Source organism: Nelumbo lutea, chromosome 2 (assembly GCF_056320005.1).
Source record: "Nelumbo lutea isolate HS-2025 chromosome 2, American lotus-T2T, whole genome shotgun sequence".
NCBI classification, from domain to species: Eukaryota; Viridiplantae; Streptophyta; class Magnoliopsida; order Proteales; family Nelumbonaceae; genus Nelumbo; species Nelumbo lutea.
This window is the reverse complement of record NC_142685.1, coordinates 38,617,055-38,641,220: the sequence shown is the minus strand read 5'-3', so window position 1 is coordinate 38,641,220 and position 24,166 is coordinate 38,617,055. Positions and strand designations below refer to the sequence as shown.

The window sequence follows — 24,166 nt, the reverse complement described above, 5'->3', positions numbered from 1 at the left end:
AGTGAATCTCTCCTCTTTATATCATAAAATCGATGGGTTGGGAGATGAATCTTACGCATAGAGGGCACAAATTGAATTTGGGTCACTATATTTGCTTGAACTTATTTAGGGTCTTGGATGTTTTTATTCTTTTGTAAATTTTCTTTGGCATTAATAATAATAAAGATATTTGACATGGTGAATAGACATTATATTATCTAATAAGTGGGAGATATGGTCATTTGCATTACTATGTGTGAATGTTCGAAAAAACCGGTTGTTGTTCACTTCATGGCCAAACAGATAGAGTCACCGCTAGGGGTGCTCACAGTTCGGTTAACTAAATCATGGGGTATTTTTTCAAACCAAATTGATCTGATCGGTTTTTTAAATATGCAAACCGAAACCGAACCGATGCAACTGATTAACCAATGGATCGGTTAACCACGGTTCAGTTTTTTTATTTTTTATACACTTAAAAAAAACTAAAACTAGTACCGGACTGTTGGTGCCGTTGGTTGTTGTCGGTGCTGGTGGTTGCCGATGAGTGTTGCCTGAATGAGAGCTTGAGAGGTGGTGTGGTTGGCGCCTGGTGGAGGCACAGAGAAGAGAAGTGAGAGAGTGAGAGAGTTGATGCTTGCTTGCCAAACTAGTTGGACCGTTGGTGCTTGCTTGCCGGTGAGGTAGCGACCGTCATTGTCGTGTTGGTGGTTGGCGCAGGCCATACGGCCTCTGGAGTGGAAGAGAGTTGAGAGAGCAAGAGAAGAAAAAACTGAGAGAGAGAGCTAAGAAAAAGAGTTGGCAGTTTGGGAAAAGACAAAAGAGGACTGGCACTCTGGCACTCTGGCAGAGGTAGACTCCCAAACTTTCAATTGAAACTTGAAAGGTTCAAGTTTCAAAAAAAATTGAAATTTGAACCTTAAGACTGAAAGTCTCTTAGACTCATACATTGTAGCTAATAAATCGGTACAGTAGGCGACTAGGCACCGAATAAATGGAAACCTTTTATTCGATTTTGATAAAAAACTAAAAAATATAATATAATATATATATATAACATGATATATTTATATAAATATATATTAATTGCCGGTTTTTTGAATGGTTAACCGAAATCGAACCAAAACTATCGGTTTTTTAAGAATATCGAACAGAAACCGAATCGACCAATTCAATTAACCAATTTTTTGGTTCAATTTCAGTTAGTTTTTTTGGTCGGTTCAGTTTTTCAGTTTTTTTTTGCTCACCCATAGTCATCACCCATCAAGATAGGTAACTAGGAGTGATGGGCCTCCCAATTTTGCATTTTAACTTTTTAAATGCAAACCTAGGTAAGTTGAGAGAGAGAGAGAGAGAGAGAGAGAGAGAGAGAGAGAGAGAGAGAGAGAGGAGTGGTTAGGCACCCTTTCTCTTGTCAATGTGAATGCTAGTTTTCCTTTCTAACTTTTTAAATAATGAAATATTTTTGAACTTAGTTTGAGAGCTATGCTCTCTAGCAACTTGGAAGGATATTGAGAGTGCTTCTTTCTCCTCTTCTGGACCAACATCATTTTGGACGTAGGGGCTTGAGCAAAAGGGTGGGAAACACCACCCCTTTTCTATCAGGACCATACCCCTACTTTCAAACTCAGTTGGTTGGTCTCAAGAGTCAAAAGAGTATATCGATTCCCCCAAATGCAAGAAAATGCGACAACTCTCACACTCATAAAAATGAGATATGAACAACATAGAGAAACCTAAAGGAAAAGAAGGAACAAAAAAAGTAAAGGAGGCTAATAAAAGAAAAACTAAATGAACTAAACCAATAGCTATCTAGAAAGAACACAAAATTTGAATCAAAATGACAGAGTGTGAGGTAAGGACATTACCTCGATGTAGCCTTCGAGTAGGGAATGAACACTACTGATATTGTTGAAGTAGGATCCAGATTTATGGGAAATTGGTCGCTTGAGAATAACTATATCGAACTACACATTCTAGGTTGATTTGGTGATGCCAGAGGGGAAACTATTCTGATTGGTGCTACTTTGGAACACCTAAGCTATTGTTGGTTGGATTCAAACCTATCGTGAGAGAGGGGCTTAGAGTGTGGTTTATGGTTGAGCACCCACCATATTAGTTCCCCCCTTCTCAAAATCGACTCTCCTATGTATAATGGGAATGAGGGGGTGTTTCGAAACTTCTTAAAATGAAGGGGGTTTGGTGTGTTGGAATTTGGAAGGGGTGTTTTGACAAGCTAGGAGTTTGGGCTTGAGAGGGTGGGATCCTTACTACTGATCCCAAGTTCTAATGATAATTCGACAAATGATTGGTGGCCTAGTGCTTTGAGAAACCAAGATTCTATTAGCGAACAATTTGTTAAAGAAAAGTTGGCAGTGTTGCTGTGGTTTATTTGGAAGAATAGAAATGACAAGTGCTTTAACAATAAATCTACTCATCCCCAAATTATTGTAGACAGGACTCTTGCTTATTGGGGAGAAATCAAATCTTGTTTTTCTTCTGGTCCCAATGAGGTTTATAAAGAATGGAATTTTATAAGATGGTGTAATCCCAATCCCGGGACTATCAAAGTTAATTTTGATGCTTCCTATAGATCGGATAGTTGGTGCTCCATAGGGTGCATTGCTAGGGACCATATGGGTTTTACTCTAGACCTCAAAGCCTATTATATTGGGGTCTCTTCAATAAATCAGGCTAAGACCTGAGCTGCTTGGGAGGTCATCAACATTGCTTTGAATTTTAAGGATTCCCCTATCATTATTGAAGGAGACTCGAAGCTCGTGGTTGACTACCTCAAGGAAAGAGTTAAGCCCTCATGGAGACTGGAAAGCATCACCAGTGAGTGTCTCTTCCTCAAGTCTAAGTTTAGTTCAAGCATTTCCTTCCAACATACATATCGTGAAGCATACCAGGCGGCTGATTGGCTAGCTCGCAATGCCCCGTCCTATCGTCCAACTAGTTTAGGTTCAGTCCCAAAGGATCTCAGTCAAATTTGTTTTTTTTTATTCCTGGGGAAGGGCTACCCCCGTCTTGTGTAGCCCCCAAGTTTTTCCCTATCAAACACACACACACACACACACACACACACAAAATTACATTTACATTGGATTTACTAATCTCCCTCGTTATCTCTCACACTAACATTTTTTTAACCCCAAATTTTACTCTTAGTGGAGGGGTGACCATCATAGATTTTATTAAATAAATCAGAAGTGGAAACACCTAGAAGGAGGACATAAAAACCTTACCCTTAAAGAAGCTATACAAAGGCCATCAGCTCATAGCAAAAGGGTTTGATGCACCCTAAAAATTATCAAACTCTAAGAAAAGGTAAACCAAGGCTGTCCATACTCAACAAGTGCCAAAATCTGAATGGTAATTTTGTTGCACTATCAAAATAAAATTTACCTTTGTGAATTGATCCTTGCCAGCAACCTGGTTAGCTTCCTGATAAATATGCATAATAGATACCTCCATCTCTTCCATTAATAGATATGCCAAAGCTGACATGTCTTCCAACCATATCTGCCCATTGATTATGAACATTGTTCTGAACAATCAACCGATAATTAATGATTTCATGACACCTCTCATTACCCCTAAATTCCATCGCCAAACATCTAAAATAAGTGCATAATTTCTTCATTAAATAGCCGTGAACAAATAAATAATGGACGTTTTCACACTCTTTATCCTTGTAACAAACACAAGTTGAAGCTATTTGGAGGCTAATGTACAAAATATCGATGTATCAACACCCACTCCACCCTGAATCAACTTCCACATAAGAAAATGAAATTTTAGAGGGAATGGTTTTGCTCCAGAGAGCTTTGCTCCAAGGTACTTACAGATTCAATACTTTGATCACATTCTAGGCACTTTTGGAAGTAAATTTCCCATCTGTAGTTGCCAACCAAACTACCTTATCTTCCTTGTTGAAAAGATAGATTCTAGAGTGCATAATCGACTCTATTATATGCTGAGAGAGAATAGGCTTCACTTGAGAAAAATTCCATTCCCCATCTGCAGACAAAACATCATTCAATTGCAACCCAATATTCAAGCTAGAAATTGATATTTCCTTCACCTACAAGCCATTTTGAAGCTGCCACCAAAGTTTCATCTGATTCTTCCATCTGACCAACGCAACACACAATCATCCAAAATATATTTTTTTTCTTGTCTAAAACCTTCCAAATCATTAATACAATAGAGTTTCTTATCTGACAGGAAACTCCCTTCCTTCGTTGTTTACAGATCAAATTGCCCTTGGCTTAGCCTAGAGTAGTCCTAATCCCACCTAGAAATTCAACTTTTGATCTTGAATCTTCTATAGCAGTCTCTTGGCAAATATCATTGTCATCTAGCATCAAATCTAGACCTAAACCATGGGTGCAATCATGCAACCTTCTAGTAGTTTGAAATACCTACTGAACTTATGACTTGGAAGCTTTTTTGGGATTAGTTTTCATTGGTTCCTGTTTAGATTTATCCTCTTTTTTTTCCTACTTGAACTTTTTCTTTCTATTTATCACCTTTTTTCTTCTTCAGCTTGTAGTCTGATTCTTCATGCCCATGCTTGAAGCAAAACGAAAAATGAGTAGTAGAGAGGAAGATTTTCATATAATATCTCCTATTGAAACCCTTTCCTACTGAGTCCAACCCAAACCTTACACGGATGATCCTTTATGAGATTGACCTCTATACAAACCCTAGTCGTCGTGGTTCGGGTTAACCTTGCGGTTGCTTGATCCACTTTCAACACCCTATCAGCTATCTGTGCAATAGATTGCGAACATTATAAAAATTAATTGGGAGTTTCAATAAAGATATCCACACTGGCACAACCGAAGGCTCCCACCCCAACTCCATTCCTAGAGTCCACTTTAGAAACTGAAAAAGATATTCTTTAATTCTTATTACCTCTCGAAGCCAAACCCTTAAGAATTTTGCTTCACAAAACGAATAAGAGAGTAATCACAACCATTGCCTTCTTTAGATGAAAAGTTCCCACCAAGAATTCCCTTATCTTTGCCAAGAAATGTCGACCATGCACACTTTTCCCCACTAGGGCAAACTGAAGAGGATTTAGAGATTTCTTAATCTCTTCATTAGTGAAAAGAACAATCGGTTCTCCCCATTTGATGGAAGGAACCTTAATTAGAATGTCTATAACTGGAGGATCTAAAAACACCAGAAAAGGAGTAGAATTCAATGTGAGAACAACAACAAAACTAGGGTTTTTAGGGGGCTTCCCCGTGGGGGTGTCAATTGAACTGTATTTGGTCTAATCTAGTCCAGTCCAATGTGAGTCCATTACAAATGATACAAAAGGGGGAGAAATTATGGATTAAACGAAAAATGATTGTTGAAAAATATGTGGGAAAAGATGCCAATGAAGTGAATGAATCTACCCAAATAGAAAGGGGGAGTTTCATCTCCCAAGTGAAAATGGAGGAATCAACTTTACCTCCTATATATGTAAGGTTAATGTATCACTATATCACTAACTAAATTCATTTTTAAGTTTCAAGGGTGAATATCTCTATTTATCCTCATCTTTGTCATCAATTTAAAAGGAAAAGACACGATTAATTATTTGTATCTAATGTTTAAGGTTCATTAATTTTAAACTTTAGAAGCTCATAAATTATTAATCAAGGATTCGTTTTGAAATAGGTTAGTATTTTCTATTTGAACCATCGCTGATTTTAGTTAGGGTTAATTACTTAAATATACTTTCTAGTTTCCACCTTACTAAAATATTTTATTATAAAGATTGATGAAAAGACATAAAAGGAAAAAAATGCCCTTGATTGTTCTTTAAATTTCAAAATATGCGCTTAACTTTCTTTCAAAAATCAACTTTAGTTTTCATGGAAGACTACCTTGACCTTACCTTCTCCACAACTTCAAGAGACTCAAGCCCTAGCTTTTGCCACTCTTTATATATAGTGACATCTAAATTTCAGGTTCCTCCTATTGAAAGGATGTAGTTTTGGAAAACCTATAATGGAATTAATGAGAAAAATTGTGTGTATTTTACTTTTCATTTTCTTCTTTCTTTTCCTTTTCTCTCTCTCTCCTTTTCTTCTCAGGAAGCAATCATATTTCACTCTCTTAATAGTATTCAAAACCCTAAGAAGACTAGAGGAGAAGATGCAAAGAGTTATAGGGAGGAGACTTATGTTTCTATACTTGCATCCCAACTAGATTTCATTGACGAAGACTAGAGGACAAGATGCAAAGAGTTGTAGGGAGGAGACTTTTATCTCATATTGGCATCCCAATCAGACCACATTGGTAAAGACTAGAGGAGAAGATACTGAAAGTTGTAGGGAGGAGACTTTCATCTTTGTATTGGTGTCCCAATTAGATCAAGTTGGCGAAAACCAGAGGAGAAGATACTAAGGCCCCGTTCGCTTTTCGGTAAGTTAATTACTTACTCGAGTAAGTGCATTTACCCATGTTCTTTTATTTTTTAAGTAAATAAGATAATGACCATTTTACCCATAAAAATTTCATTATCAAAAGGGGCATTTTTGTCCCATCCAAGTGTTGGCAACTTTCCCAAGATGGAAAAGTTAATTTACCCACCCAGGAAATGGTTATCACTTACTCAAAAAATAAACTTTTAATCCCATTGACCAACTTTCCCCCTCTCAAAATCCAAAAAGCGAACGCCCCCTAAGAGTTGTAGGGAGGAAGACTTTCATCTTTGTATTAGTGTCCCAATCAGATCATGTTGAGAAAAACCATAAGAGAAGATACTGAGTTGTAGGGAGGGGACTTTCATCTTTGTATGGGCATCCCATCCAAACCATCTCAGAACCTCATAGCTACTTCCAATAATCCCACATCATTGAACTACTCTCACCATGGATTCCCTTCCACATCATTCTTCCCTGATTCAACCAAAGGTTAATCTCCTTTTTTCTTTTATTTGTGGTGTCATTTGATTTTGACCTTCAAAGGACACTACAGACGCACATTGGGAATATCTCCCTTGTTATTCGTGGGGAGATGTACCTAATACATGGCGGTAGTGTCTTGTGGGTATGGACATGGGAAAATGTTCGTAGGTAGGAGATTTGGTGTGCTAATAATATAGGAATTCACATCTTGACCCCACAAATACCCCACAATATATCCCAACCATGTATTGGGAACATCTCCCAATGACAAGTATGGAAGATGTTTTCAATGCACATTGAGATGTGCACGTGGGGCACACTTTGTGCAACGCAATGTGAACTCATAATAGAGGGTAGGGGTGGGCAAGAAAAACTGAACCAAACCGAAAATCCGATTAATTGAACCGATCGATTTGATATTTTTAAAAAACCAAAGGTATCGGTTTGATTTCAATTAACCAATATAGAAAATCGACGGTTAACTGAACCGACCGGTATACATATATTTTTATGTATTTTACGTATATTTAAGTATATTATATATATATATATATATTATAAATTAATAAATATGCATATATATAATATATTATTTATTATTTAATATATAATATTATACATATTTCTAGTTTTTATTATATTTATACAATTTTTTATAATATACATTATAAATATAAAAAAAAAACTGAAAACCGACAAATCAAATGATCAACCGATTAACTGATCGACTTCAATTCAATTTCGATTACTGATTTTCCAAAAATCTATTACTCCGATTAGGTTTCAAAAGCAGCTAGGCCCATGGACTGTGAGCACCCGTAAAGAGGGCCTATTTGTGTCAAGTAGGGCCATCCCACAAATTATACTGAAATAATTTTTATAAAAACCACATGTAATTTTAAGTAGTTTAGACAAGCCACATGATATATTTAATTAATAAAGAACATGCTTCGTCGAAGGAATATACAGTTAGGTGAGACGTAAAGAAAACCAACTTTGAACTGTTGAGACAATGCGAAAGTCGTTCTCTCGTTCCATCATTGGTGATTACTTTGTGATATTCGTTTCTAAAATATGAAGTCAAAACCTGAGCGTTATGATATTCATAAAAATCCGAAAAGTCCAAGAGGTGCTTCTGATGACAGAGAAAAGAAACAATAAAATAAATTATCAAGTCAATGCTTACAGATCGACATAACAACGATAACTTCAGACTTTTCAACCCTTTTTCGTTTCTTTTAATTTTCCTTGACACTTTCCGAGTTCCTGCCTTCATATTGCCTTTCCCAACAAGGAACTTGAGAGAGCTTTCTTCCTGACTAGATTATATTGCTTGAAATATCATCGGAAGAAATACGGAAAAGCTCTAGCTAGCTTTCTTTTTAAGCGTTTAGGATCAAGTAATAATTCTCCATGAACGTTGTTGCTACGACAAGAAAGTGATCGAATTTTGAGTAAGGTAAGCTTCAGCTTTTGTTCCTGTTATCTGGATATATATCTTTCTGCTATGCATGTTTAGATGGGTGCTTTGTAGAATTCTCAGCTCTTTGTCGCATTTGGTCTGGTATTCATAAAACTCTGCCATGAAATTGCTGTCGCTGTTTCTTTTTCTTTCATTGATACCCTTTTCATGCCATTTCTAATTAATCCCCAAATCAAATTCGTGATGACACAGGGATTGATGCATTAATAATGGTAGATTTTTTGAATTCTGATTTAGTGAAAAGAGGGAGTCCAAATTCTATACGGTTCATAATTACAGAACTGGATGATATTGCGACAATCATGCTATACCACATCAGCCTGTATGTGGGATCCTTGTTTATAGAGCTGTTGTGATGGATCGTGGTGGACCTAGTCTTACGAGAACCGTATAGAAATTTGTACTGTTGGGTTTGGTTGAAACACTGTCACATAGTGCCACTTAGGCGTTTTAAGTTTAATGTTTAATTTTGTGTTTGGTTTGAAACTGTTAGAGTTGAAACAATCATAAAAGATTTACTTGAAAGATAAACCAGAGGATTTTCAAGAAACATCAATTAAAGTGGTGTTGAGTGTTGACTGATTATGATGGCATGAATGGAAAAACACAAACTTCGAACTAAGTAGAGATTAACGGCATTTCAACTCAAAATTGTCTAGAAACACCAATGGTACCAAACACAACCTAATTAGTAAAACCTAGCTAGATTTTGATGAAGTGGGCTATAGAGGCAAAGACACCCTGTTAATTTTTCTCACTCAAAATGTATTTACACATGGCATCTTTTGTCCTAGTGCAATGAGTCAGTAGAGATCACTAATTGCATATTTAGTCGAGTTTCTTGTGAAGGAAAGAGGGGGAAGATGAAGATTTCAGTAGTAGAGAAGAAAGGAGAAGAAGAAGAGAGTAGGAAGTCAACCGGGATTGTGAAAATTAACCCTAGCCACCCCCTCTCATTATATTTATACTTAACTTAAAAAGATGAGATATTACAAAGATGCCCTTAGTAGGGCGACTACTAAAAGCTGAACAGTCACAACTTAAAAAAACATAAACTAATGGGCCTAAAGCCCAACAACTTCCTAACTAAATAAAAACAATCCGGACCAACTCAACACTCCCCCTCAAGTTGGGAGTAAATGTCACACATTCCCAACTTGCGTATATCATGCTCCGACTTGTTCTTTGCAACGCCTTTTGTGAGAACATCAATGAACTGCAGATCAGAAGCAATGTATGGAAGACAAACTTCTCCAGAAGTTATCCTTTTTCTGATAAAATGTCTATCCACTTCAATGTGCTTAGTTCGGTCATGCTGGACTGGGTTATGGGCAATGTTAATTGCAGCCTGGTTATCACAGTATAGCATCATAGGTTCTTCTACCTGTACACAAATTTCTTCTAATAGGGAACGAATCTAGAGAAGTTCTAAAACTCCATGTGCCATGGCCTTGTATTCGGCTTCAACACTTGATCTTGCCACCACTATTTGTTTCTTACTCTTCCATGAGATAAGGTTACCCCCAACTAGGGTGCACACTCTTGAAGTTGACCTCCTGTCATCAAGGCATCCTGCCCAATCTGCATCTGTATAAGCCTCTAGTTTCAACTGTCCATGATCAATAAACAATATGCCTTTGCTTGGATGTCCTTTCAGATAAGAAAGAATCCTATCAACTGCCTCCCAATGCTAAACTCGTGGAGCATGCATGTATCGACTTACTACACTTACTGCATAGGAGATGTCTGCTCTTGTCATACACAAGTATAGTAGCTGACTCACAAGTCTTTGATATCTCCCAATGTTCTTTACTGGTTCACCTTCTGATGCATTGATTTTATGGTTCTGATCAATAGGGGTGCTGATTGCCTTTGTTCCAATCTTTCATGTCTCTTGAAGAAGATCCAAGACATACTTCATTTGTGAGATAAAAGTTCTATGTTTTGATCTTGCAACTTCAATGCTTAAAAAGTATCTCAGTTCTCTAAAATCCTTAACTTCAAATTCTTTATGTAGGTTTTTTTTTTTTTTTTTTTTTTTTTTTTTTCTGACCATCAATCACACTCAGTTCATTCTCGATGACAACAATATCATCCACATACACAATTAGGACTGACACCAAAGATCCCCTTCGCTTCACAAACAAGGTTTGATCGGATTGAGTTTGAGTGTAGCCAAAAGCAATCAAAGCCTATCTGAATCTGTCAAACCATGCTTTGGGAGATTGTTTCAAGCCATAAAGTGACTTCTTAAGCCTGCATACCTTTCCCTTTTCAGTATCATTGTAAAAACCAGCAGGAAGATCCATATACACTTCTTGCAGATCCCCATTTAGGAAAGCATTATTCACATCAAGTTGAAACAAGGGCCAAGAGTATGAGGCAACAAGAGAAAGAAGTATCCAAACGGAGGTCATCTTTGCAACTGGCACAAAGTTCTCTAAGTAGTCAATGTCATAGGTCTGTGTGTACCCTTTTGCAACAAGTCTTGCCTTGTACCTTTCTATACTTCCATCTGCCTTATATTTTATTGTGTAAACCCATCATCATCCAATTGTCTCATTGCCTTATGGTAGATCCGCAATGTCCCATGTCTGATTCTTAATCAAAGTTGTCATCTCTTCCTGCATAGTTGTCTTCCACTCAGGTTTGGAGAGAGCCTCACTAACACCCTTGGGTATAGATACTGAATCAAGAGAGGAGAGAAAAGCACAATAGGAAGGAGAAAGTCCACTGTAGGATAAGTACTGTGAAATACAACGACCAATACACTTTCTCTTCCCTTTTTTGAGAGCAATAGGGAGATCAAGGTTATCTGTAACAGAGTTAGTAGGATCAATGGGAACTAAAATAGTAGCGGGACCAAGAGGAATACCTAAATCCATGGCAGTTGAATCTGGAGTCTCCAAGGAATCAATAGGAAATGATGTAAGTTCTGTTGTCGTGGAATCAACCTCCTTGTGAAGTCTCTGTCGTAAGTAATGCTGAGAAGCACAATGCAAAGGAGGTGGCAAGGTAGGTGCCACAGGGTGGTGGTCAAGCACAGGAGTAGACACAAGGACTGGAATTGGGAGAGCAATAGATTGCTGACTCACTTCCCCAAAACACTCTCCCTGAGAAGGATTCTTTGAGAAGAAGTACGTGGATTCAAAAAATGTGACATTCATGGTAACATACCGGCTCCCATAGACTGGATCATAGCAGTAGTACCCTTGTTGAATCCCTACATATCCAAAGAAGACACGCTTCTTTTCCTTGGGATCAAGCTTCGAGCGATGAGGACCAAGGATATGTGCAAAGCATACACACCCAAACACCCTGAGAGGAATATGAAACATCTCCCCCTAAGGAAAAAGAAGACTGAATGGGGTGCTGAATCCAAGTATACGAGAAGGCACCCTGTTAATCAGATATACTGCTGTGAGAACTGCATCACCCCAAAACCGAACTGGAACTGTAGATGTGATCATCATGCTTCTTGCAGTCTCAACAATGTGTCTGTTCTTCCTTTCTGCAACACCATTTTGCTGTGGATTGTAGGGGCAACTGCTCTGATGGACAACACCATATTCTAACAGATATGAGGCAAGATGTCTTTCAAAATATTCCCTGGCATTATTAGATCTGAACACCTTTATTCTTGTTCCAAACTGTATTAGTACGATCTGATGAAATTGCCTCACCAAGGATGGTACCTCATCACGGGATCTCATCAGGTAAATCCAAGAGTATCGTGAGAAATCATCCAAAAATAAGAGAAAATAGTGATAGCCTCCCATAGAAGGAACATGGTAAGGGCCCCACACATCTGAATGAATAACATCAAAAGAAGAATAACATTTTTTATTACTAGGTTTAAATGAATGTCTACAATGCTTTCCAAGTTGACAACCTTCACACTCTAGACTTGACAAACTAACAGAATAAAAAAGTTTTGGAAACAAAAAACTCAAAGAAGAAAATGGTAAATGACTCAAATGATTATGCCAAAGCATAATTTGACTCATAGACCTTGACTCACTATCCCTGCTGACATGATGACTTTGATAAGAAGGAAGTACATCCAAGAGGTAGATTCCATTCACTTCACGACCACTCCCAATCATCATCTTTAAATCCAAATACTACAAAATACAATGACCAAGAGAAAAGAATTACTGAGCAGTCCAGGTTCTTAGTCACTACTAACAGATAACAAATTAGTGCTCAATCTGGGAACATGAAGGACAGAGGGTAGAGAAATAGAATCACTAATCTTGACAAATCCCTTCCCAGCAATAGGAACATGGGATCCATCAGCTGTGGAGACCCTATCTCTGCTAGAATAGAGCTGGTAAGTTGAAAAAATAGTAGAACTCTAGGTCATGTGCTCTAAGGCTCCAGAATCTATAATCCAAGGAGGTCCCTCCTTACCTAAAGTGGAAACATAATTTGTAGTGACATGTGAACTACCTGTGTGAGCAAAGGAAGTAGAGTGGACTCCACCAGTGCCACCTGTACCTTGCTATCTGCTTGTGGCTGAACTAGAACTGACTGTATCCCGCTGGTTTAGAAGTAGCCCATACCTCTCAAGTCCGGCCCTTACTGCAGCAGCTGCAACAGAATCCAGAGCAGCTGTAGTAGGAGGGGCCGGAATGTCACTAGTAGCTGCCTCTTAAATCATCATGCAGTCGACCGATCTAGGGTTGCATAAGAGAACAACTTCAAAGAACCTTCGGCCTGCTCTGATACCAAGTAGAGATCAGTAATTGCAGATTTAGTCAAGTTTCTTGTGAAGGAAAGAGGGGGAAGATGAAATATTTATACTTAACTTAAAAAAGATGAGATATTACAAGGATGCCCTTAGTAGGGCAGCTACTAAAAGCTGAACAATCACAACTTAAAAAAACATAAACTAATGGGCCTAAATCCCAACAACTTCCTAACTAAATAAAAACAAACCGGACCAACTCAATAGAGTCCAAATATACAGATAACCTCTTCTATTCCTACTCGTGTGATATCACTCCTGTGTGTGCTACCTTCACCATCTTCATTAAATATCCCACCACCATTAATTCAACCTTCCATTTGTTTCTTTCTTCTACTTTGTCCTCAGCTATGGGTGTCACTGCTTTCATTAGGAATGTAAACAGTTGGATTTGAATCAGGCTATATTGGAATCTGATTCGATAGAAAATGCATATGATATGAATTCAAATTTGAATCCATCGGATGTTCTAATGCCTGATTTGAGTTCAATTTGGATCATTTTATCAGATATCCGATAAGGATTTGTTTCAATTCAATATATGCAATATCTATCTATCTATCTATCTATCTATCTATCTATCTATATGTCTATATCTATATCTATATCTAAGCATGAACAATAGGAACAAGTAATAAGTGAACTAAGCATTTAAAAGTTACCTATATTGTAGATAATTCTTGTTTTAAATTTGCTTATAAAATGAACTTATAAGATTTTGTATGCTAAACTTACCTAAGAAACAACAATTTCAACCCATATAAGATGACAATTTTCCCCATCCCCATCGGATACCCGATTTCCCCGACCTGATGGGGTTGGGGATGGGGATTGCTTTGGAGGGGCAGGGATGGGGATGGGAAATGAAGTCCCCACCCCGCCCTGACCTCGTATATATATATATTAAAAATTATTTATATTAAATATATATTATTTTATTTATTTATTTATATTGTATATATCAAAATAAATCTAAAATATCATTTATATTTTAAAATTTTCCTTTATTTTAAGTAAATTTATTTCTAAAAATATTATTAATTAACAAAAATTGGGGATTTGGGTCCCCATAGGGAACCCATCTTTGTTGGGGATTGAGGATGGAAGAAACCTTTTACCCCCATCTTGAAAGGGGATTTATTTCAAAATTGGGGTCAAGGACAAGGAATATGAACCTGCCCCATTGACATTCCTATACCTATATGCAAACCAGAGCAAACAAATTGTGGTAATTAACAATAACAACAAACACTTGAAAATACTTTGCTCCTACCTAGGTAGAGTTTAAGGTTTAGGGGTTTAGCGTTTAGATAGGAAAATTAAAGGTGATCGGGCGTTTTTGTCCAATATGGTAGGATCCAAGTATTGCCCCTTGGACCCAAATTCAATAAATTGTATTGTCAACAATTATAAAAAAATCTTGGAGAAGACGGTATACCATAAGCATATATAGAAATAAAGGGCTCATGATACGAGAAAATTAATCAACCAATATCATAAAATTGGTAACCAATTGATTAGGTTGTAGAAATCAATCACTAGCTTGACCCAAAGCAAACCCTTCTAAATTTTGGAGCTAAAAATGGGAATCCAAAGAGTCAATTTATCTTACAAATGGAGGATTCTTATCACTAATGGAGGATTCTTATCACTAAAAAGGAATACTCAAAACATATATTTATAACTAGAGATAGGCATCAGGTAGGATACCCACGAAAATTTCCCTTCACACCCCAAACCCATCTAAGAATCGTTGATCCCAAACCCATTTAATTTATTTCCCCAATTTCCCAAACCTGTTAAACCCATCCGGTCCCAAACCTGTCATCACATAAGTGAAATGTGATGTCCCACTTAAGATATATTTATTAGGGTGCTTTTCCATGGGGAATGATTTAAATTCTGAGCCCTTTTTATTATATATTATTTCTTAAACATATAAGATATATTTATTAGGGTTTAACTATGATAGCAGAAAAACTTATTGTTGGAAGGGTTAGAATCCAAATTATGGATGGCCGAATTTCAAAAAAGTTTCTAACCCTATCAGGGAACCAATTTCCCTGAGATTTTGAAATTCAAAAATTTTGAATCGATCTTACATTGAACCAAACCAGATTTGAAAGCGAAAATAAACCAATTGTACTTGATACGGAGTCCAAAAATAGTATCTCCCAAAGTGGTAGTACATGCCCAAAAACTGGCCACCAACCGAATATGGCACAGTGAATAAGAAGCCAGTTCAGTAACACTATTTTCTACAAAACTACTATCCAACTACCTTGGATTAATTGAGATGTGTGAGCCTAATTTCCCCAAAGTTTTTCTTGCAAAAACATAGTGGGGAAAATGATAAAAATCAGTTCTTTTAATGGCTAGGTCATGATAGGGTTTTTGAGAGAGAAGAGAGAAGATGAGAGAGCAAGAGAGTGAAGAGAAGAAGTTCTATTCGCCCTCTTCCTCCTAACCCCCTTATATGGAGCACTCTCCTAACCTAATTAGGAGACTATCCAAATTTGATTTGGATTTGTACTCTTTTAATAGATAAGCATTACCCTCTTAAGAGGACAAGTGCTCCATACAACTAAACTAATCTCATTAGTAATGGGTCTTTGGCCCATTTTCTTTACTGGCTCACGTTCCTAGGTGTTGCATGGTCACTTTAGGCCTGATATTGTATGGCATGTGACCCCACAAAGGTCTCACATAAGTCCACAAGGGTTCGACTCCACTTCTAAAAGAGGTTAGGCCAAATTCACTGCTCAGTTCAATGAATTTCTAAGCCAGCAATCATCATGGTCTCAGTTTATGCCCAACATTTACACCTAAATGATCATTGGACTTAGCTACCCTATGAAGAACCAAGGATAATGGACTTATGTGAGATAAAGACCATTAAGTAATGAGCTCTGTAATGGTCTCTTACACTTAACATCTTGGCCCATAATCATCAGAACACTGTTTATAGGGAATGACCTCTCCCCTAACTGTAAGATACAGTGTTACACTTTCTGCTTGAATGGATACCAGGATTAAAACCTTTTGAAAACATTTTTCATAAAATAATAGTATAATAATGTATAAATATATTTTGTAAAACCAAATTTCAAACATAGATGAAATCCACTGCTGGTAGTTTAGGTTTCCATCAGTTTAAGTCTAGGGCATAACTAGAAATTGGTTAGGGTTCAATTTTTTTTCCAAACACGCACTGCCTGTGCTTGGGGTCAAACCCTAGCAACTGAGACAAGCTACTCCAATTGCTTGATAGTATATGAATGCCAGCCTTGTCAACATAAACTCCCAAAGTCTATCAAATGGTTGAAAACATTCTAAACTAACACGTGTTTTATAAGTGTCCAATTTAAGGAGTAATACACAGAAAACATACTTTTATCAACATGAAACAATAATGTACTTTATTCATTTATAGATAAATGTTCATGCACATCAACCTGATTGGAGCTATGGGCATACACTATCTAACACTTTTAACCAACCAACTGGTCTCATGAAAGTAGTAACGAATCAAATACTTTTAATTATTAAAATTCATGGGGCTTTTGATTGGTGAATGAAACTGTTCCAATATTATGTATATGTCTATGTAGCACCATAGATTTTACCACATGCATGCATGCATACATATATGCATAGAGTATGTATAAATCAGGTTTGGGTCGTGCAAGGTACCCTAAAAACAAAACCCAAACCCTATAGAATTTTGATAAATGGGTCCTATTTATCACCGTTTTCCTTGAATAACAAGAAAACCTTAAGAAATGTGGTAATACAAATTCTTACCTTGAAATTCAAGGCATAATCTAAAACTCTGTTTTCCCTATTAGGAAACAAAGCAAATTCACCTAAAACAAATACATCAACTTCAATATGAAACTCAATTGAGTTTCAGACTAGTAAAAAAAAGGGTTTCAGACAATTGGATAATCGTAAAACAATTATTGGATTATTCAGAAAATTAGTAAATCAAGTAAACCCTTCCATAATTATCCAATTATTAGATTTCTTTGCCAAATGGATACATGAAAGACCATGAATAGACTTGAACAATTTGATCTCCTAGTGTGCTTTTCCATGGGTTCCTCTATGCCTCTATGTGAAATTTCAAAGTTGCATAAACTCATAGTTTTACTGTATTCTTCTTCATCTTGTCGTTACGATATACCCAATTTATAAAATATCCCATGTGCCAAAAAAGAGAAATTTCACTTAAAATTGTCTGAAACTCTGAATATATCATTTACTGGGAAAATCTATGGTGCCGGAAAGACATGGTAATTCTACCTGATTGGTTGACACCCGTTGATTGGTCACAAATTCTTTTGGATGTCAAGTCTTTCCGGTATCATAATCGAATCCACCAGTTACCTGAAAATGAAAGCTCGACTCTTCAATTTATTTCCAATGACATCCTTATCTACAATTTTTGTTTCTCCAATTTTTATTCAGTCCCCACCATTTTCATCCCCTTCAAGTCCAGATTTGCCCTTAAATCCCTATACCATGAAATCCATCAAACATCCATGTACCCAATGGATTCTTTAATTTCCAGTTTCCAGTTAATTTCCCACTATAATTTCCATATTATAGTGAAGAAAACTAGAAAAGAAAATTTGCAAACTGTTTGACTAAAATGGGATGTATTTTGATCTTGCCAGTGGCCTAGCTAGCTGTTTGAGATGGGTGATTGTAATCACATTCACATTTTGGAGCCAACAAATGAAAGACAATACCATATTTCCTTAGTGGTGGCTGATATCGAAAAAAAGTTGAAGGGTCCAGAGAGTGAACAACAATCCTCTGAACTTTGCATCTTCAGAGTCCCTAAGAACCTACGTAGGCTAAAAGAAGTAGCTTGTACTCCTAAGTTGATCTCAATTGGTCCCTTCTTTCATGAAGATGAAAGCTTAAAAGCCTCGGAAGAACATAAGCTGAGGTATCTTAAAGGTTTTCTAGGTCGAAGCACTAAAGGGATTAAAGACTGTGTAGAAACAATTGCAGAGCTGGAAGATAGAGCCCGAAAGTGTTATGCAGAAGAGATCCCCTTAGATGGCGAGAAATTTGTAAAGATGATGGTACTTGATGGCTGTTTCATCGTTGAGTTCCTTCTCAGATATCAAATTGTTGATCACAGACAGGAAGACGACCCCATCTTGAATACCATCTGGATGATTGATATAATGTCTGACTTGCTTCTACTTGAAAACCAACTTCCATTTTTTGTTCTTGACAAGATATTTGAACTACTAGAAGACGACGATGAAGAAAAGAAAGATGATAAGTTACCGTTTCTCGATTTGGCCGTCAATGCATTTGGATATCTTTGGCGAAATGTAGTACCGCGTAAGAAAGAGAAATGTGAAGTGAAGCATCTGCTGGACTTGGTTCGGCAATTCTTTGTGTTGTCGTCCACTGACAGAAGCAGATCAAACTCACATCTAGATAAACAGCTTCAACGTTTCCCAAGTGCAAGAAAGCTCTTTGATGCTGGAATTGCTCTGAAGAGTGTTAGAAACAAGCGTTGGCTGAGCATAAGCTTTGCTAATGGAGTCCTGAGAATTCCACGTATAACCATTGACGACATGACCAAATCTCTTCTGCAAAATCTAATCGCTTTCGAGAAGTATCATAGAAATTCCTTTCAAATGCACATAGCAGACTATGTAATGCTGATGGATCGACTCATTGTGACCTCCAAGGATGTGGAACTACTCGAGAACTGTGGCATCATCAGAAACATGACAGGAGACAATCGCAGCATAGTAAACTTTTTTAACGCAATTGGCAAAGAAGTGAATTCGTTCTGCATGGGCTTGCATTTTCAGGATCTCTGTCGGGATGTAAACGAATACTATTGGAGGAGCCAGTGCAAATATGTAGCGCTTGCCTACTATCAGACTCACTTGCAGAGATGGATATTGATCTTGAAGAGAGAATATTTCAACAGTCCGTGGGCGTTCGTTTCATTCTTAGCTGCAGTAATGCTCCTCGTTCTTACATTCATACAAACTATATACACCATGAAACCTAATTCCAATAAGGGAAACTGACATTCTCTTGATACATATTGACTTGTGGTACATCATTAATTGTCTCTACTCTCTAGAAGAAGTATGTATTTTCCATAAATAAAAACAGTCATCATCATCAAGCAGTGTTGATATAGGTTCTATTAATTTGTTTGCATTTGCACTGATGCAAATGTGAAGAGTACAAATGTAAAAAGTGTAAATTCCGGTTCACCTTTTGGCTCAGATTTTATTTTTGCTTTTATATTTATTTAAAAAAAAAGTAAAATGATGTGGTCTCACTTCATATGAGACAAAATGAAGATAAAGGAATGCTTATACATGCAGCCAATAATTCAAATTAGGATATGTAACTGAGGATATATTGGGTTTATATTCTGATCTGACACGAATTGATGGGGTAGATGTGGGTCATATTAAATTAAATTGCATCTGATATAGATTCTGTTTGTTTCATCAGTCAAATGTGGATCCAAATCTATATTCAGGATAAAAAATTTTTGGGCCTAGGTTTAAATTAGCTGGATCTGCCCTATATCCAACATATACATCACCCATGCGCAAATACGTGAAAAGATGCAAACTTTACCCCAATTAGAGGTGACATACTTGGCTAGCACAACTCTTCTGTCTTACATCTCCTATATTAATCTTCCCCAAACAAGATTCACAAGAAAAAAAGAAAATTCTTTGTAATAAGGAGCATAGGAATCTAGGTATTCGATCCAGGCCAGAAAAGCCCAATCATGAATATCATTACACACAAAAGCCTGAAAAAAAAAAAAAAGAGCTGGTAGAGAACTTAACTGTGGCCTAAATAACCCATATTTTATGGTTAGCTAGGGTGCTAAACATCATCTACAAAGGACAATAGTCGGGAGAGTTCATGGTACTCAAACTCGCAAAGAGGTCTACATCCATGAAGAATCCAATGAGCTACAGGCCTATTTCCCCACCAAATGTCAAACCAAAATTTCATATGATTTCCTAGACGAGTGAATTCTGTTGCTCACTGTTTCTCATTTTGCACTTTAATTTCTTGTATTAGGACTGTAACTTAGTTCTCTTCCCCTCATTTTCTTGATAATGATATCAGCATTATGAAAGGAAAAAAAAAATAAAGAAAAGAAAACCAACATTAATTAGTAATCACATATCACCTGATCTTGATTTTTGCTTTAAAAGCAGAAACACATAATATGTGGACAATTAAGTAAACCGTTGGGGGATTGAGAATATGGAAGTACAGGAAGGTATATGGCGTAAAAATGGTTTAGGGGGTTAATTAGAACACCCCTCCCCTAAAGTACTGGGGGTATATGTAATTAATAGAACCTATATTAACAGTACCAATTCAGTGTTATTGATGGAAAATACATCTTCAACAGAGACAATTTTGATCCTCCACAAGTCAATATATCAAGAGAAACGTCGGTTGCCCTTGTTGGAATTATATTAGTTCATGGTGTACACAGTTTGTAAGAATGCAAGAACGAGGAGCATTCCGGCAGCCAAGAACGAAATGAACGCCCACGGAGTGTTGAAATATTCTCTCCTCAAGATCGATATCCATTTCTGCAAGTGAGTCTGATGGTAAGCAAGCGCAACGTATTTGCACCGGCTTCTCCAATTGTATTCGTTTACATCTCGACAGAGATCCTGAAAATGCAAGCCCATGCAGAATGAGTTCACTTCTTTGCCAATTGCGTTAAAAAAGCTGACTATACTGCGACTGTCTCCTTCCGTGTTTCTGATGATGCCAAAGTTCTCGAGCACTTGAACATCCTCAGGGGACACAATCAGTCGATCCATCAGCATTACATAGTCTGCTATGTGCGTCTGAAAAGAATCCCCGTGATAGTACTTCTCAAAGGCGACAAGACTTTGGATAAGAGATTTGGTCGTGTCATCAATGGTTATGCGTGGGATTCTCAGGACTCCATTATCAAAGCTTATACTCAACCAACGCTTGTTTCTAACACTCCTTAATGCAATTCCTGCATCAAAGAGCTTTCTTGCACTCGGAAAACGCTGAAGCTGTTTATCTAAATGTGAGTTTGATTTGCTTCTGTCTGTTGACGACAGCACAAAGAATTCCCGCACCAAGTCGAGCAGATGCTTTACTTCGCATCTCTCTTTCTTACGCGGTACTACGTTTGGCCAAAGACGGCTAAATGCACTGATGGCTAAGTCAAGAAACTGTAACTGATCAGCAGGAACATCTTCTAGTAGTTCAAATATCTTGTCCAGAACAAAGAATGGAAGTTGGTTTTCAAGTAGAACCATGTCAGACATTATATCAAGCATCCAGATGGTATTCAAAATGGGGTCGTCTTCCTGCCTGTATCGAACATATCCATATCTGAGAAGGAACTCAACGATGAAGCAGCCATCAAGCAGCATCATCTTTACAAATTTCTCCCTATCTAAGGGGATGCCTTCTGCATAACACCACCGGGCTCTATCTTCCAGCTCTGCAATGGCCTCCACGCAGTCTTTAATCCCTTTAGTTTTAGTGCTTCGACCTAAAAAATCTTTAAGATACCTCAGCTTATGCTCTTCTGAGCCTTTCAAGCTTTCATCTTCATAAAAGAAGGGACCAATTGAGACTAACTTAGGAGTACAAGCTACTTCTTTTAGCCTGCGTAGGTTCTTAGGAACTCTGAAGATGCAGCGTTCGGAGGAAAATTGATGCTGTTCACTCTCTGGACCCCTTAACATTCGTTCAATATCTGCCACCACTAAGGAAATATGGTGTTGCTTCACATTGGTTGCCTCTGGGGTGTGGTTACAATCAGCCATCTCAATTCTCAAACAGCTAACAAGCCCACTGACAAGATAAAGATATCCCGTTTTAGGCCAACAATTAGCAAATTTCTTTTTATTCACTATTACTAACAGAAGGAGCACGTACCATATACAGTTGTAATTTCAGAACATGGATAGAAATTAATTAGATAAACAATAATAGATATAAGGATGTCAATGGAAATAAAATGAAGAGTTTAACCATTCAGGTGAAGGATAGATTCAGACAAGATAAAGAGGAATGCAGTAAACATTGAGTTTGCCAGTGTATATAGATATCAAAATGACAAGACAAATAGGGGACAATTAGTGCCTTCATCTATGGGTATACAGAAATTATTTTCCATCATTTTACATGCTGTGAATAGTTTGTTGTTCCCTTCATTTGTGCTCAAAGTCAGATTTTCCTGAGATGGGTATCACATACAGCTTCTGGTTGTATCCAAATGGATGCTGAAGGCGGTGGTTAGCAAAAAGTATAAAAGAAAGAAACAGAAAAGATGGAGGTAAAAAACATCAATATCTGTATCGTCAGGAATTGATTTGGGGATTAATATTTATAGACATGACAAGAAGAAGATTTCCATAAAAAAAGATGCAACAATTATATTCCATGGCAGAGTTTTACGAATATCAGACTAAATCAACATCTACCGATCAATCACCCTTTAATCATAACAGAAATTAAAGATATCCAAATTAACAGAAACAAAAATTGAAGCGCACCTTGTCAAGTCAACTTGTTCTTATTTGCTGCGCCAACAATTTACGATCACTCTCTTGTCGAAACAACAAAGAACTGGTCATAAAAGAGAACACAAATTAAGAAAGCTCTTCAATTCCCTAGTTCTATTTCTGAAGATACTCGAGGCAATATAATAATCCAGCAAGAAAGCTTTCTGCATTCCTTTAATGAAGGTACTTCAGGCAATATAAAAATCTAGCAAGAAAGCTCTTCCGTGTTTATTTTGGGAATGTGAAGGTACAAGGCAATACGAAGGTAAGAACTCAGAAAGTCTTACGAAGGAAAAAGAATTGGGTAAAGGATTGAGAAATCAGAAGTCTTCTTGGTCGTTTTGTTGATTTTTATTCATTTATTTCTACAGGTCCTTGTTGACTTGGTTTATTTTATTTATTGAATTGTTCTTTTTTCCGATTATTAGATGCATCTCTATATCACAGGCGTCGGCTTAATTTGAATGGTCATAACGAATAAATTTATATTTCAGAAACGAAAGATCTCCATCAGTTTAGAGTTGTTATTATTATTTACTAGAAGACCCAGTATACTTTGCAACCTATTTACTTCATCGATTTTTCATTCATCTAGATTAAGTGGAAAATGTTCAAGGGTATGGGCCCGTGATTGTTTATTCCAAAAATATTCCTAACATTTTTTCTTATAGAAAATAAAATTGACCAAACAGAGTGGTTGCTTGTATCTTGTTAGATGCAAAAATTGTATTTTTATTTTTATTTTCTTTTGATTAAATTTATTCAAATGGATATTAAGGTCAAAACTGTCATTTTCTAATGTCATCTAATACAAAGTTGATTTAGCAATCTCTTTTCTGAAATTGATTTATTTTTCAAATCTGCCTTTCATATCAATCGCTCAAAATAGCAATCTCTATTTTTGGACATTTTATGCCCCTTTTTTTAGAAGATTCTAAAAGAGGGATCTACTTGCAACATTGTAAAAAAATTTAGGGAGGTGATTGCAATTACCAAACTTCAATGAATGTTTCGGCAATAGCCAAAAACTTAATGGAAGGTTTAATCAATTTACCCTTATTAATATTATTAAAGTTTTTAAGCAAACACTAATTGAGTGACACATGCAAACTATCTGTCATCCAGGTCAGCATTCATAGTTGCTTAAACATAGACCTGGCAAAAAGTTGACCCTACCCGCAAACCCGACCCAACCCAACCCGAAAAATCAGGGCTAGGGTTTCATATTTAGCTACCCAAATGTGAAAATGACTCGACCCGACCCAACCCCAAAAAAACTGGGTTGGGTCATGGGTCAACCCGCTGACTCAATTGTCAAGTCTAATTGGGATTATTTATGCATTATTAGAATTTTCCACTCTTTAATTTTTTCAATTTAGTCTTTACTTTTTATTGTTTACTCTTTAAATTGTTAAATGTTCAAGTTTTTTATTTTATATTCGAAATT

At 36.9% G+C, this 24,166-nt stretch overlaps 2 protein-coding genes across 2 annotated transcripts; one reads left to right on the top strand and one right to left on the bottom strand.

Annotated features, from left to right (window-relative positions):
* Positions 1-8,194: 8,194 nt before the first annotated feature.
* On the top strand, positions 8,195-19,473 carry LOC148869983 (UPF0481 protein At3g47200-like). The gene is made up of 2 exons (XM_088973052.1): positions 8,195-8,352; positions 17,806-19,473. The coding sequence occupies exon 2, from the start codon at positions 17,827-17,829 to the stop codon at positions 19,195-19,197; it is 1,371 nt and encodes a 456-aa protein (XP_088829178.1). The 5' UTR covers positions 8,195-8,352; positions 17,806-17,826; the 3' UTR covers positions 19,198-19,473.
* Positions 19,474-20,445: 972 nt separating this feature from the next.
* Positions 20,446-22,900, bottom strand: LOC148869982 (UPF0481 protein At3g47200-like). Its single transcript, XM_088970766.1, has 2 exons — positions 22,711-22,900; positions 20,446-22,006 (listed from the first exon to the last, which is right to left on the bottom strand). Exon 2 carries the CDS (start codon positions 21,976-21,978, stop codon positions 20,632-20,634), a length of 1,347 nt encoding a protein of 448 aa, XP_088826892.1. The 5' UTR covers positions 21,979-22,006; positions 22,711-22,900; the 3' UTR covers positions 20,446-20,631.
* Positions 22,901-24,166: the final 1,266 nt, after the last annotated feature.

What these genes read in the sequence shown, in the direction of transcription:
- LOC148869983 (XM_088973052.1), top strand. Translation starts at nt 17,827, where the DNA reads ATGGGTGATTGTAATCACATTCACATTTTGGAGCCAACAAATGAAAGA.
- LOC148869982 (XM_088970766.1), bottom strand. Translation starts at nt 21,978, where the DNA reads ATGGCTGATTGTAACCACACCCCAGAGGCAACCAATGTGAAGCAACAC.